This window comes from Geotrypetes seraphini, chromosome 6 (genome assembly GCF_902459505.1).
Source record: "Geotrypetes seraphini chromosome 6, aGeoSer1.1, whole genome shotgun sequence".
NCBI lineage: Eukaryota > Metazoa > Chordata > Amphibia > Gymnophiona > Dermophiidae > Geotrypetes > Geotrypetes seraphini.
The window spans coordinates 40,790,571-40,806,112 of NC_047089.1; the positions used below are offsets into that span (position 1 = coordinate 40,790,571).

Consider the following 15,542-nt stretch of genomic DNA (forward strand, 5'->3'; position numbering starts at 1 on the left):
CTCGTGTTTTCTGCTACATGTGATTACTTGGAGCACATCTATTGCTTCCCAGGAAGATTCTATTCAGCACCTCAACTCTGCAGGCACATTGCCTCTTTTTGTTTAGTTAGATTCCTATCAACTCTCCAGTATCTTCTTACCTTCAGTTGATGCCACTGGCTCAGAAGTAATTTCTTCGATTTGTTTTGGGATACCACATGGCTAAGCTCTGTTAAGAATAATCCAAAATTGGCTAATACGCCTAGTCCCTGGGGAAGAAAAAGTCTGAGGAAATGAGGCAAAACTACAAATGAATGAAATAAATAAATAAATATATGAATAAATAAATAATGGACATCAGTATGAGCCCTTCATAACTGGATGAACGTAGACCTCTGGCTCAGGCAATATCTCAAAAGGTGACCAGAACCAGACCGAAGTCTAAATGAGAATAGCCTCATACATCATGTAGTCCATATATACCAAAGACATGTATGTGCAAAATTGCACACCAATTTTCTTGCCGACAGACCTAGCAGTCGGCTTTTCACCAACTTATGTTCAGTTTTTTTCTAATTTAATCTCTGCTCCTGATGAAGTGGCGAAACGGAGCTCTGTCGAGTGGTGATTCGTGAAGAGTGGTGATTCGTGAAGTGGTGATATTTATGAGTGACTCTTAATAGTTCATACGTTTCGGATATTTGTGATTGGGCTCTACAGAGCCGCTTGTGTGTCTGTACATGTGTGAATGTTTAGTATTGATTTCGTATTATTTCAGCTTGGTGCATATGTGTGTGTGTTTGGGGAGCTTTTCAGCCCACGAACCTTTCATTGTTAGTATATGAGGCACGGTTAGTAAGGAATGGCACTTATACTTTGAATGATAGGACTTTCAAAGGTCAGCAATGACCTGCATTTGCACTTTCTTCTGATGTATATTTATTTTGTTATTATGGTGTTTTAGGTTTCAATCTCTCTTGCAGTTTAGTTTAAATTTGATTTTCACCAGGAACTTGCAGTGGGATTCTTTTGCACTTGCACTTTATGCTTCATTCCTGCCATAGATTTTGCATTTGCACTTTAAGTCTTACTCGTGCCATAAATTTTGCAATTGCACTTTAGGCCTCATTTTTGCCACAAATTTTGCATTTCATGAAGCACCTTGCACTTTGTATATATATACTTTTTCTTTAATTATTTATTTATTAGGTATTTATTTATTTATATTGCTCATTTGCACATTTACACACAGACACTATTATATATTACATTTTACATGCGCATTTATAGTATTTATTATATGTATGGTTGTATGTTTTAGCAAAGGTTTTGTCCACATGGTGTGCCCACAGGCATAGTGTATATGTTATGTCCTTTTAACCCCTTTTCCCTGGTGTTAAAAAAGTCTTTTTGGTTTGAGAGGGTGTGCAATTTTGCACATACATGTCTTTGGTATATATGGACTACATGATGTATGAGGCTATTCTCATTTAGACTTCGGTCTGGTGCTGGTCACCTTTTGAGATATTGCCTGAGCCAGAGGTCTACGTTCATCCAGTATGAAGGGCTCATACTGATGTCCATTATTTATTTATTTCATTCATTTGTAGTTTTGCCTCATTTCCTCAGACTTTTTCTTCCCCAGGGACTAGGCGTATTAGCCAATTTTGGATTATTCTTATAGATTTTGTGGATATTGGCTATTATCCACTCAGGGTTTTTACTTAAGCTCTGTTAACCCAAGATCCCTCTTCTATAGCAAAGTTAGAGGGTAAAAGAGTTCAATGACAAAGGGTTGTTACTTTTTTTTTTTTTCACCTTCTTAGGTATACGTATTCTCATATGGCACTTATTTACTACTTGGAGCCATATCTATCATGGCTCATTTCTCCATTCCTTATTTTTTCTGGGATAAAATATATATTTTTTGATTCCCAAATTCCTATCACGCCATTAACAGGGGACAGTAATTTGAAGGTTAAACTACTTTCCTTCTAGAAATATGCTTTCATGGGTTCAGGTCCCAATTTTAGTAACGCACCTCTTTTTCAGTATATAAGGAGTCTTTAAAATAAAACAACAAACCACAAAAACATTTGACCAACTTTTTATTTTTACAAGGATATTAAACAACTCTGCTCACTCTTTCCTTACTAAATCGCTGAGGGGATTTTGTGTTTACTGGCATATTGCTTGTGTAATATGCTTCCCCTTTCTGTTCTCTGCTGATTTCTCGTTTTAAGGCTTATTACAATCCTTTCTCAGCCTTCGCAAGAGAAAAAAAAAAAAAAATATATATATATATATATATATATAATAATTCGAATATTTCTATCAGGAGGTTATTTTCTCCACAGTAAGCCATTATGTTGTTCTAGTTTATACTTCATAGCATTGGCTTCGACTTTTATTTCCTTCTAGGATAGTTCATCCTTTTTATCCTCTGTGGCTGTTCTTTTCATGAGAATCATGTTTTTGTTACTTCGAAAATCCTTTCCCTTTTCATTTGTATTTTCTCTGGGACATGACTAGTTTTAACTGCTGATTTGGTCTGCTGTTCAATATGGGTACAGTTGCCGGTAGTTTTTTCTTATTTGATTCTTGAATCTTTTTGACGTCTACATCACCTGTATTTAGATTCACCTGCCTCTAGGAAGTCTTTTATTATTTTCTCAACCTCCATACATTTAATTTTTCTCAGAATTCTCTTTTACGTCTAGTAGAGCAGCGTTTTTCAACCGCTGTTCCGCGGCACACTAGTGTGCCGCGAGATGTTGCCTGGTGTGCCGTACGGTCAGGGCCGCCATCAGGGCAGTACCACCAGTCTAGGGAGAGGGGCGGTCCGCCCCACGTGGACAGGAGAGAGCTGGACGGGGGACCCGCGCAGTTCAATGCATCTCGAGCCACGAGGCTCGTCTTCTGTTCCTGCCTGCCCTGCAGCTAACATACAGCCGATCGCAAGCGTTCCCCGATGTCAGCGCTGACGTCGGAGGGAGGGCTTAAGCAAAGCCTGCCCTCCGACGTCAGCGCTGACGTCGGAGAATACTTCCGTTCGGCTGTTTGTGCGCGGCAGGGCAGGCAGGAAGCAGAAGAAAAGCCTTGCGGCTTGAGCTTCGTTTTGCTGAGAAAGTTGCAAAGATGGGCTGGGAGGCAAACACGGAACACAAAAGGGGGGAGGGAGTGCGTTTTGGACACAAGGCATGAACTTGGGAGAGAGGAAGGGAGGGAAAAAGATGCTGAGGTGGGGGAGGGAATGGGTTTTTGGACACAGAAGGCATGGACTTGGGAGAGAGGAAGGGAGGGAAAGAGATGCTGAGGTGGGGGAGGGAATGCGTTTTTGGACACAGAAGAAATGGACTTGGGAGAGAGGAAGGGAGGGAATGAGTGTTTGGACACAGAAGGCATGGACTTTGGAGAGAGGAAGGGAGGGAAAGAGATGGTTGTGTACACGGGGAATAGAAGAAAGGAGAATTTTTGGTCATAGGGAGGGAGTGAGGTACAGATAGTGGCATACCAGGGTGGGGGGGGCGGTCTGCCCCACCCCGGGTTTACGTCCCAAGGGGGTGCACAGCTGGCCACCCTCCAGTGTTGTCCCTAGGCCGGCAAACTGCGGCTCTTTAGCCACTTGAGTGCCACCGCCGCCAACGGTGTTGTTGGCGGTGGCAGCATTATAAAATACTTTCTTTGTGTTTATTTGATTCCTATTCAAGAGAATTACTTTATATATAGTCAATATAGGCACAGAGTTAAATTTTTTAACATTTTCTAATGGTGGTGTGCCTCGTGATTTTTTTCATGAAACAAGTGTGCCTTTGCCCAAAAAAGGTTGAAAAACACTGTAGTAGAGCATGGAGTTCCTCTCTTAATTTTTTTGTTATGTTCAATGCCGTTGTATAAGATATTGGGTCTAGGTTTTTGCGAGGCAACTCTAATTTTTCTGAGTTCATTGAACTCAACTCTCCCTCCATTCCTTTACTAAAGCTAGGGAGTCCCACATGTGAAAATATGCTACTTGCTTGTTTAAGGATAAAGCACAGTTACTTACCGTAACAGGTGTTATTCTGGGACAGCAGGCAGATATTTTCAAAACCCGCCCACCTTCCCTATTTGGGCTTCTTCACTTGGGAATAGAACTGACAACCTTGGGAACTGGCGTTGGGCAGGAAGGCACTTGTGCATGCACGGTATGGAGGGTCTAAAAGCTTGCTGAAGCTTGACGTGATACTTCACTTTTCACTGTCCGTTCCGGGGCTCCTTGGATGTGAGAATATCTGCCTGCTATTCAAGGATATCACCTTTCATGGTAAGTAACTATGCTTTTTGCATGTTAACAGGCCATTGATAGCATAGAGCAACCTTCTACTGAATGTAATGGGAACAAAATTATATTGAATTTCAAGGATGTATGACCCCAGCAAACAGAAGAATTAGTGGTGGGAAGATCAGGGTAAAGCTGGAGATAAAGTAAACCCAGCATTATTGCAAGTAGGTGGTGGGACTAGACACACACAATCCATTTAGTGATCTTCATTTACCAATTGCATTTTATTTTTGGTCAAGTAAAAGCTAATACAGTAGTTTCATGTAAAGGTTTTATGAAATAATATTTTTCATTTCTTTGTTCCCATTTTTAGAAATTATTGTTAAATGATGATATTTTTGAGGCCGAATCTGACAGTGATTGGCAAAGTGAATCAAAAGAAGCAGTAACGCCAAAGAAGAAGAAGAAGAAATCAAAAGATGAGGATGACAAAAGCCAGGATGAGTTAAGGAAAAAGAAATCCAAATCTGGAAAAACAAAAGAGCGATCCAGGTCAGATCAACAAGAAACCTTGGATAACTTGGATTCAAGAGTAAAGAAAAGAGTTTCAGAAAGTAGGGAAGATCTAAAAGAGATCAAGAAGCAAAGAAAAGAAGAATCTAGGGAAGCCAAGAAATTGAAGAAAGAGATAAAAGATGCAAAGGTGAAACATAAAGAGGATTATAAAGAAAATAAGCAGAAAAGGGAAGTTCCTGACCTTCCATTAGAATCTGAGTCCAGTGTAATTGATATGGTTTCTCAGTCACCTGATTTTGAGCAAACGGATTTGCATAAAGAGAATATATTAGAGGACCAACAGAAATCAGACACTAGTAAAGATAAACTGGAGCAAGAGACTACTGAGACAAACACTATTGTCGATGGACAGCCAGATGGCATAGCGAGTTCAGACGACGACTCTGAGATCAAGATGAAGCGAAAGAAGAAAAAAATGAAAAAAATGGACAAAAAGGAGAGTAAAAGGTTAGACACTAAAGATTCCCAGTTAGAGAAGAAAAGTGCACATAAAAAGCAAAAACATATAGACAAAGTGAAAGCTCCTGCAGTGCCAGAAAAATCACCACCACCACCACCACCATCATCTGCATCTGCTCTAGTACAAAAGAGTTCAAAATTAAGCATTGATGAGAAGGGACGAAAGCCCATGGAGTCCTCTGGGGAGGTAAGAAATACTAAGGAGCTGATTCTCTAAAGGGGCATCCCAATTATAGGCAGCGGTAGGTGTCCTACCGCCGTCTGGAAGCCAAGGCTTAGGGGAGTCCTGTCAGCTCAGCTGATTGGGGGGGAATACCCCTACCACGATCAGTTGAGCGGCTATGGCAATTACCTGCGGCAATTACCCCAAAATCTGCATGAGGAATGCCCACTTCTTTAGCACTCTCCAGACCAGTAGAGGTTAACTTTACGATTGGGTATATATCTAATCATGACCAGCAGGTGGAGACTGAAAACAAAACTTTGGGACAGTATATCCTAGCCCCTCCTCTCTATTTCCCTCAGTCTTCTTTCAGTCTCCAGCAGGTGTTGAGTGATCTGTACCCATCTCCCTTGGTAGGGCTGTTGGAATTTGTTTAGAGGTTTATTGTCCCTGTTTTTAGCCGGACGGAGCTTGGACGGACTCTGTTTGGGGGTTCGTCCGACCTCGGGGGTGTCAAACCCGGCGGGTCACGAGCGGGGTCCCTCCCCCCACTTCCTCCACCTCCCCATATTTTTTTAGAGGAGCCTCAGCAGTAAGCCTTGCCCCCTAAATCAAGCAAGGCATATTGCTTCGAGAGCCTGTGGAGTCTGTTCTGTAAAAAAAAAAAAAAAAAAAAATCCTGAGGTAGTGCTGGTCTGGAGGGTTGTATCCCTTTAAGAAAACTGTATTTTACTGTATTTTTTCAACTAACCGGCACTTTTTTACAGCTAGGTCGCGTATGGAGCAATGAGCACTTCTAAAGGGAAAAAGTGCTCATTGTGCTCCAGACGCGAGGCACTCGCGGCCGGCCTGTGCAAGCGGTGTTCAGGCCGGTGCGGTGGAGGAGCTCCGTCGGCAGCGGCTGCAGGCGCCCAGAGCTCCCCGCCGATGGTGCCTCGCGAGTCGGCAGGGAACGGTGGAGAAGCCCGGTCTTCTCCGTCCGCCCACGGAGGGATTCCCCGAGCCGCCGACGGTCGGGTTTTAGAGGATTCCCTCTCAGCTGATATTTTGACAGCTGATGCCGGCTTGCCTGTTTTAGCGGCTGAGACTTTTCAGGTCTCTCAGCCGCTGCAGGCTATGGAGGGAGCTGTTTTGGCGGGAAAGACGCCATCTTCTTTGTCTGGCCCCTCCATTTTGTCTTCCTCCTCAGGTGACCTTCCCCCTGTTTTGGCTAAGCAGGGGCAGGTTTCTGCTGGGTCCCCTGCTGTGGCAGGGAGTCCCTTGGGACCCTCGGGGGGTTTTTCCCCTGATTTTTTCTTTTCATTATGCAAAGCCTATTTTCAGGCGGCTGGGGGTCCCGGTTGCGCCCAGGGGGTCTCGGGGGGTGGGGTTTCCTCCGCGCTCCCTGCGGCTTTGCCTCTCTCGTCTGACGTGACGTCCCCTCCGCCGCCTCTCTTGTCCAAGCGTCCGCGGGTGTCGTGGGACGAGGATTTGTGGTCGGAGGAACGGGTCGGTCTGGAGGAGGACCTGGACCCTTCTGAGGAATTCCAGGACCCTCTGGAGGGGACGGAAGCTGGCGGCGGGTTGTCGGGTTTCCCGTTCTCCAGTGACGAGGCGTCCGTGGTGCGCCTTTTTCAGAGAGATGAGCTGCCTGACCTTATTCAACAGGTTTCTTCGGCTTTGCGTTTTGAGGACGCGCCGCCGGAGACTCCGCGTGTGGGGGACCCTCTGTTACGAGGGATCCGTTCCGTTTCCCGCTCTTTTCCTATGCATCAGGATATTCGGGATATTATTCTTGAGCAGTGGAAAACGCCGGAGACGCCGTTTCGGCTGGCGCGCAGCATGGCTCGCCTGTATCCCATTCCTGAAGGGGATCGGGCTACGTTAGCTTCGCCAGTCGTGGATGCGGTGGTCTCGGCTATTTCCAAGCGGCATACCGTGCCTGTTGAGGGCGGTTCTGCCTTGCGGGACTCTGAGGAGCGCAAATTGGAGACCATCCTTAAGCAAAATTTCCAAGTCTCTGCCTTTGGGGTCCAGGCGGCTATTTGTGGGGGACTGGTCGCTCGCGCCGTGTTTCGGTGGGCGGAGCGGGTCTTGGATCGAGAGTCTGACGACTGGTCTCTTGTGGATCAGGAGGTAGCGAAGATTGAGATGGCTGCCTCATTCCTCTCGGATGCTCTGTATGACTTGGTGCGGATCTCGGCTAAGTCCATGGCTTTTGGCGTGGCCGCAAGGCGTGTGTTGTGGCTGCGCGCTTGGGCGGCGGATGCTGCGTCCAAAGCTAAGCTTACTAAATTTCCCTTTCGGGGGTCGTTTTTATTTGGAGAGGACTTGGATAAGTTGATTCAGACTCTGTCGGACTCGAAAGTTCCCCGTTTGCCGGAGGACCGTGCCCGCCCGGTGTCTCGGGGTGGTGCGGCCCGGGGGCGTTTGCGGGAATTTCGCAAGTATCGCCCTGGGCGTGGGGCTGCTTCTTTCCAGTCTCCGGGGTTTTCCCGGGGTAGGTTCTTCCAGCGCATGCAGCCCTTTCGGGGGGCCCGTCGGGGGGCAGGGAATCCCTCCGCCGGTTCCCCCGCTTCCCGTCCTGCACAATGACGCCTTGCCGGCGCCCCCCTTGGTTCCGGTGGGGGCCCGGCTGCGCGACTTTTTTCCCAAATGGGCCGAGATCACGTCCGATCAGTGGGTCCTGGAGGTGGTGCGGGACGGTTATGCCCTGGAGTTCGCCCGCTCTCTGCCGGATTTTTTCCTCGCTTCTCCGTGTCAGACTCCTGGGAAGACGCTGGCGTTTCGCCAGACCCTTCAGCGCTTGCTAGATCTCAGGGCAGTAGTTCCAGTGCCCCCCCCGGAGTGGGGCACGGGCAGGTACTCCATTTACTTTGTGGTGCCCAAGAAGGAGGGGACTTTTCGGCCCATCCTCGATTTGAAAGGGGTCAACAGGGCTCTCAAGGTTCCCTCTTTCCGTATGGAAACGCTGCGGTCGGTCATTCTGGCGGTTCAGCCGGGGGAGTTTCTCACTTCTCTCGATCTGACGGAGGCCTACTTGCATGTTCCTATTCGGACCTCTCATCAGCGTTTCCTGCGCTTTGCGATCTTGGGTCGGCACTATCAGTTCTGTGCGCTTCCCTTTGGGCTGGCCACGGCTCCCCGGACGTTCACCAAGGTGATGGTGGTCGTCGCGGCAGCCTTGCGGTCGGAGGGCATCCTGGTACACCCCTACCTGGACGACTGGTTAATTCGGGCCAAGTCGTTGCAGGAAAGCTCCCGGGTTACGGCTCGGGTGGTGGAGTTTCTCCGGTCGCTGGGCTGGGTGGTCAACCTTTCCAAGAGTCGGTTGGTTCCGGCTCAGCGTCTGGAGTACCTCGGGGTGCTGTTCGACACCTCCTTGGGGAAGGTCTTCCTCCCAGAGGCCCGGGTGAGCAAATTGCAGTCTCAGATTCGCCTGCTTTTGGCGTCCCGGTGTCCTCGGGCGCGAGATTTCCTCCAGGTCCTGGGGTCGATGGCGGCGTCCCTGGACGTGGTGAGGTGGGCGCGGGCCCACATGCGTCCTCTCCAGTATGCTCTGCTCCGGAGGTGGTCTCCCCAGAGGCACGGGATGGATGTTCCGGTTCCCCTGCGAGGCTTGGCGCGCTGCAGTCTGCGTTGGTGGCTCCGGACCCCTCACCTAGTTCAGGGGGTGGGTCTGGATCTTCCGCAGTGGACGGTGCTCCTTACGGATGCGAGTCTCCTGGGTTGGGGGGGCCCAGTGTCTGGGTCACTCAGCTCAGGGAACCTGGTCCACGGAGGAGGCCTCCTGGTCGATCAACGTGTTGGAGACCAGGGCGGTCCGGCTAGCGCTGTTGGCTTTCCACTCCCTTTTGTTGGGCAAGTCGGTCAGAGTCCTGTCGGACAATGCCACGGCGGTGGCTTATGTCAATCGTCAGGGGGGCACCAAGAGCACTCTGGTGGCGCAGGAGGCGGCTCGGCTCATGGTTTGGGCGGAGTCGCATCTTCTGGACCTCTCGGCCTCTCACATTGCCGGGGTAGAAAACGTTCAGGCGGACTTCCTCAGTCGTCACTTCTTGGATCCGGGAGAGTGGTGTCTCGGCGCCGAGGCGTTTCAGTTGCTAGTGCGTGCTTGGGGGCAGCCCCTGATGGATCTGATGGCTACAAGTGGCAACGCCAAAGTACCCCCGCTTCTTCAGTCGTCGCAGGGACGGTCTGGCCGAGGGTCTGGATGCTCTGGTCCAACCGTGGCCAACGGAGGGGCTGTTGTATGTGTTCCCTCCGTGGCCATTAGTAGGCAGAGTACTGCTTCGCATTGTTCGCCATCCGGGGCTGGTGGTCTTGGTGGCTCCGGATTGGCCTCGTCGTCCGTGGTATGCGGATCTGGTGAGGCATCTGGTGGCGGATCCTCTTCCTCTGCCTCTCGAGTGCGATCTTCTGACGCAGGGTCCCATTCCCATGTTCGACCCGTCTCCCTTTTGTCTTACGGCTTGGCTCTTGAAAGGGGCCGCCTGAGTAAGAAGGGATGTTCCGACAAGGTGATCTCTACACTTTTGGGGTCCCGGAGGCTTTCTACCTCTCGGGCTTATGTACGGGTTTGGCGTCTTTTTGAGGAATGGTGCCGAGCGCGGGGAGTGGTCTCCTTTCGCGCTTCTCTGCCTAACATTCTAGAGTTTTTGCAGGATGGCCTGAATAGGGGCCTGGCCTGGTCTTCTCTTCGGGTTCATCTGGCGGCCCTGTCGGCTTTTCGGGGGCTGGTGACAGGTCAGCGTTTGTCAGCCATTCCTGATGTGATTCGCTTTCTTAGGGCGGCCAAGTTGATCAGGCCTCCCATAAGGCCCTCGATTCCCTCTTGGGATCTCAATCTGGTTCTCTCTGTTCTAGTGCGCCCTCCTTTCGAGCCGTTGGATGGCTGTTCGTTGAAGGACCTTACGCTGAAGTCGGTCTTTTTGGTGGCCATTACTTCCGCTAGACGGGTGTCTGAGCTACAGGCTTTCTCTTGTAGGGCTCCCTTCCTGGAGTTTTCGAAGGAGCGGGTTGTTTTGCGGCCTGTTCCTTCCTTTCTGCCGAAGGTAGTTTCTCCTTTTCATGTCAATCAATCGGTGGTCCTCCCGGTCTTGGGTAGTCGGGAGGGTTCTTCTGAGCAACGACAGCTGCGCAAGTTGGATGTCGGTCGGGTCCTCCATGCTTATGTGCAGCGGACCCGGGATTTTCGGAGCTCCGATCATCTCTTTGTGCTTCTGGCGGGTCCTCGTCGGGGGGCTGGCGCTTCTAAGGCTACTATTGCGCGTTGGATCAAGGAGATGATTGCTTCCGCTTATCTTCTGAGTAAGAAGCCGGTTCCGGAGTTTCTCAAGGCTCATTCCACTAGGGGTCAGGCGGCTTCTTGGGCTGAGTCGTCGCTCGTGCCTCCGGTGGATATTTGTAAGGCTGCGGTTTGGTCCTCCTTGCATTCATTTGTTCGGCATTATCGGGTAGATGTTCAGGCGCGTCGGGACGCGGTGTTCGGTGAGCGTGTTCTGGTATCGGCCCTTCGGGGGTCCCGCCCGTGAGAGGGACTGCTTTGGTACGTCCCAATCGTAAAGTTAACCTCTACTGGTCTGGAGAGTGCTAAAGAAGGAGAAATTAGGTTCTTACCTGCTAATTTACTTTCTTTTAGCTTCTCCAGACCAGTAGAGGTCCCCACCCTGTCTGTTGTTGTTGTTGTTGGGGCTGTTGCGCGGGCAGTTTTTGGTTTTTGCTGCGGGTTCTAGTATTTTTCTAGGGCCGGGGAGAATTGAAGAACAGCGGCTGTGGCTCGGCTGGCTTAGCTGGCGAGCTGTGGGGACCTTCTTCCTTCGGGAATTTCTCCTCTGCATTTTCCAACAGCATTTTTGGGTATGTTATTTGTTACTCCTTTCGGAGTATTGTTTTTTCTCTCTGTTGTTTTCCAGTTCTTGGTTCTGCTTGGCTATTCGGCAGACTGAGGGAAATAGAGAGGAGGGGCTAGGATATACTGTCCCAAAGTTTTGTTTTCAGTCTCCACCTGCTGGTCATGATTAGATATATACCCAATCGTAAAGTTAACCTCTACTGGTCTGGAGAAGCTAAAAGAAAGTAAATTAGCAGGTAAGAACCTAATTTCTCCTTCCTCCTGCTACTAACCCACCCCTCCCTCCTGCTGACACCCTCCTGGAACCATTGACCCCACCCCTCGATGCGGCAACACCCGCCCCATTGAAGACTGGCAGGAGGGATGCCAACTCCCTCCTGCTGACACCTTCCCAAAGCAGCGACACCTCCCCTCAACCACTGACACCCCCAAAAATCAAGGTTTCCCCCCCCTTATATTTTGTAAGAAAGTCCGTCCGGAGGGTTGCTTATTCCCTCCAGCTAACAGGCCCACCTCTTCAAAATGATGGGCCTTACCCTTCCAGGTGCAACCTGGGATGCACTGGGAGTGGCCTAAGACTCCAATTGGCCAGATATCTAAGGATACCCATGGGAGTGGCCTCTATCTGGCCAATTGAAGTCTTAGTCCACTCCCAGTGCATCCCGGAATGCATCGGGAAGGAGGCCGTAGGCCCTGATTGACCCAGGTGCCTACGACCCCTACTATGGGAGTGGCCTTAGGCATCTGAGCCAATTGGTGCCTTAGGCCTCCTCCCCAGTGCATCCCAGAATGTACTGGGAAGGGGAAGGCCTGTCATTTTGAAGAGATGGGCTGCTGGCTGGAGGGAGTAAGCATCCCTCCAGCTGGACTTTTTTAAAAAAAGGTACCCGGGGAGGATGGGTTGGGCGTCTGAATGTTTGGGGGGTGTCGGTGTGGGGACTTGATGTTCGGAGAGTGTCGGTGGTTGGGGGCTGTCAGGAGGGAGTGGGCATCCCTCCTGCCGGTCTTTAGTGGAGGCTGGTGTTGCCACTTCAGCGAGGTGGTGGCAGGAAGGAGTGGGCAACCCTCCTGTTGGTCATCAATGGGAGGGGGGAGGAGGAGTGTCACCACTTTGCAGGGGATGTCGGCCGGTGGGAATGGGCATTCCTCCTGCCAGTCACGATGGGGGGGGATGGGTCAGTGGCAGGAGGAAGTAGGTATCCCTCCTGCTGATTTTGGGATATTTTTCATGGCGAGTCCCTCTGCTTCTGCTGATTGTGGCAGGGGTATTTTCCCTCGATAGCTGAGCTTGCAGGACTCCCCGAAGCCACGGCTCAGCTTATTGGGGGTTGCCTTGCCGCGATCAGCTAATAGCAAGGGATCCTTTGATCAAGGAGGCATGACTCTGAAACTGGTACCGGTGATGTGGGCACTGGTTACAGAATCTGGGAGTAAGGCATCTGTTTTTACAGACAGACATGATTCTGTATAGGATGCCGGTTTGTAATTCTAAGTTGCTTCTTAGGTGGCTGCTGAGACCTGCACGCTATACAGAATCTGCACCTAGCCAATCTGGCTTTCAGCATATCCACAATAAATGAGTATATGAGACAGGTGCATGCACTGCCTCCATTACATGCCAGTCTGTCATGCATATTTGTTGTGACTATCTTGAAAACCAGAATGATTAGGAAGTTCTCCAGGAACTAGCCTGAGAAACATTAGTCTAAATGTCCAACATAAATTTTCAAAAAGTAATAAGGTACAAGAAAATACTGATTGTATAAGTCTTCAAACCTTTCTCAAAGCAAACCCAAATTTAACGCCATGTTTCTCAAATTACTTTTACAAAGACCATAATTTATAAGTAAATGTGTTATTGGTAATAATAATAATTTTTTAAAAAACATTCAATAGATAAGAAAAGCAAAACGGTCCACTATGCAATGTAGAGCATTACAAAGCAACAGCAGAAGTGACCGAAAGGCAGAACAGCATCAACTGTAAACAAAATAACTGGTATATATGGTTGCTATCCCCAAACCCAGCTGCAAAGTAATAGTGTAACACTGCTGGTTTGGGGTCAGAAGCTTCTAATAGCCCTAAAGAACAACATGGAACAGTAAGTAATTAACGAGAAGCTTACGAATAGGGGAGACAGCATCCACAATTAAATTCCAAAATAAAGGGTAAAATTGCTCTCAACAGATACAACACCCCCAAACATCACAGGCACTAAAAACCCAACCCCACAACCCCTCCAACAACCATAATCCCTCCAACAGCCATAAACCCAGTTCCAAATAAACTGTGCACAGAGTATAAAATGAGCTGCATCACTGACCACCCCAGTCCTCCCCCTATCTCCCTCCTCCTGCCTCCCCATCCCCTAACACCTAGATGAATACACTCCATTGTTCTAGCTCATAAATGCAAAGTACTCAAGACTAAGCTACGCGCCCTGGCTGGCAGCTGCTGAATATAGGGTTCCCAGGTCATCCAGAAATGACGCTGTTGTTAAGAGGGGGACGTGACCCGTGTCTCAAGAAGCATGAGAACATGACATGCAGCCCTCCATCACCAGAAGGAAGGCAGGGTGTCCTCCAGCCAATTCTGCAGAATACATTTCTGCTCTACTACAAGAGACTTGCGAATCAACCGTCTAACACCTGTTTCCACCCCCCCTCCACTGAAGAAAGAGCACTATCCGAGGAGAAGGAGGCAGGCTCCTGCCAAACTCCCAGGTAGGAACAGATTGCCTCCCCAAAAATTCTGGATGTGGGAACATAGCCAAAAGGCATGGCCCAAAGTGTTGTCCTCCAAGCTACATTTAGGGTAGGGGTGCCCACACTTTTTTGGCTTGCGAGCTACTTTTAAAATGACCAAGTCAAAATGATCTACCAACAATAAAAATACTAAACGTATATCCCAGGGGTAGGGAACTCTGGTCCTCGAGAGCCGTATTCCAGCCGGTTTTCCAGGATTTCCACAACGAATATGCATGAGATCTATTTGCATGCACTGCTTTCAATGCATATTCATTGGGGAAATCCTGAAAACCCGACTGGAATACGGCTCTTGAGGACCAGAGTTCCCTACCCATGGTATATCCCATCTTTTACTATGGTGCGCTAGCCGATTTAGCGCACACTAAATGTTAATGCACCCATTATATTCTATGGATGAATCGGCTAGCCTTAGTAAAAGACCCACCCATATTTATTTATAGTCAAATATATTTTATTGAGCTCAACAACAGCAACAAATATGAAACAAGCCACAGGCAAGCAAGCTCAGCATTTTAAATAACAGTACCCAACATCACTAAACGCCACCTCTCTATACCACCCCCCATCCCAACACAACCCTTCCCAAAAGAAATAAACCCCCCCCAGGGTCCTCCTTCCAAGCAATGCATAATCAGAAAAATCAAACAGTTGTCAGGGTAACCAAGAAAACAAATAGAAAAAGTCAACAATTCAGCAAGCGGTTACGAGCCAGCGGGGTCATAGTAGTCCAGAACGGTTCCCAGGTACGCTGAAAAACACGGCCTGCAGGAGAAGAAAGGTCAATCACATCTCTGCGTTCCCACATCAAAAGGGAAATCATCCAGCATCTCCAATGAGAGTAGTCTGGAGCTGCAGCATCAAGCCAGGTAAGTAAAAGGCACTTCAGGGCCACTAGAACAGTCCATTTAAGGAAGGTGGCAGCCCCCCTCACACGTGGGAAGTAATGAGGAACAGTTCCAAATAATAGCAAAGATGAGTGACGGATGGTAATGTTCCAAATGCGCTCCACAAAAGCAAAAACAGCAGTCCAAAAAGCCTGAACATTAGGGCAAGTCCAAAGCATGTGTCCCAAGCCCGCCTCAGGAGCCTGACAACAAAGACAGGCAGCAGATTCTCGCAGGTGGGATAAATAAGCCCTCCTAGGAGAGATATACAAACGGAAAACCAACTTATAATGTTGTTCCCAGAAAGTGGTATACTTCCCAAAAGCAGGCAATCTACGGATAGCTTGCAGGAGCACATCATCTGGCAATTCCACCGCCAGGTCACGTGCCCAAGCATCCCGCAATGAGGAATGATCAAACAAGGGGGATTCATCTTTCAAATTGCAATGATGGAATTTGAGGGGGACTGGAAGCTGGGAGCCCAGAGTGAAGGTCGTAGATAACAGCTCATGACCAGAAGCAGTCAAAGAACCGGAAGGCAAGGAAGAAATGTAATGATGGATTTGCATATAAGCAAAATAATCAGTGGGCGGGAGATCAAATTCCTCTCGCAACTGCA

General features: G+C 48.8%; 1 protein-coding gene across 2 annotated transcripts in view; it reads left to right on the forward strand.

The window, feature by feature from the left end:
- MPHOSPH8 (M-phase phosphoprotein 8) overlaps positions 1 to 15,542 on the forward strand; it is a 101,275-nt gene that overhangs the window by 7,626 nt on the left and 78,107 nt on the right. For both annotated transcript variants that reach the window (XM_033947758.1, XM_033947759.1), the window contains exon 3: positions 4,614 to 5,462. In XM_033947758.1, coding sequence (XP_033803649.1) covers positions 4,614 to 5,462 — 849 coding nt within the window. The remainder of the gene's footprint in view (positions 1 to 4,613; positions 5,463 to 15,542) is intronic.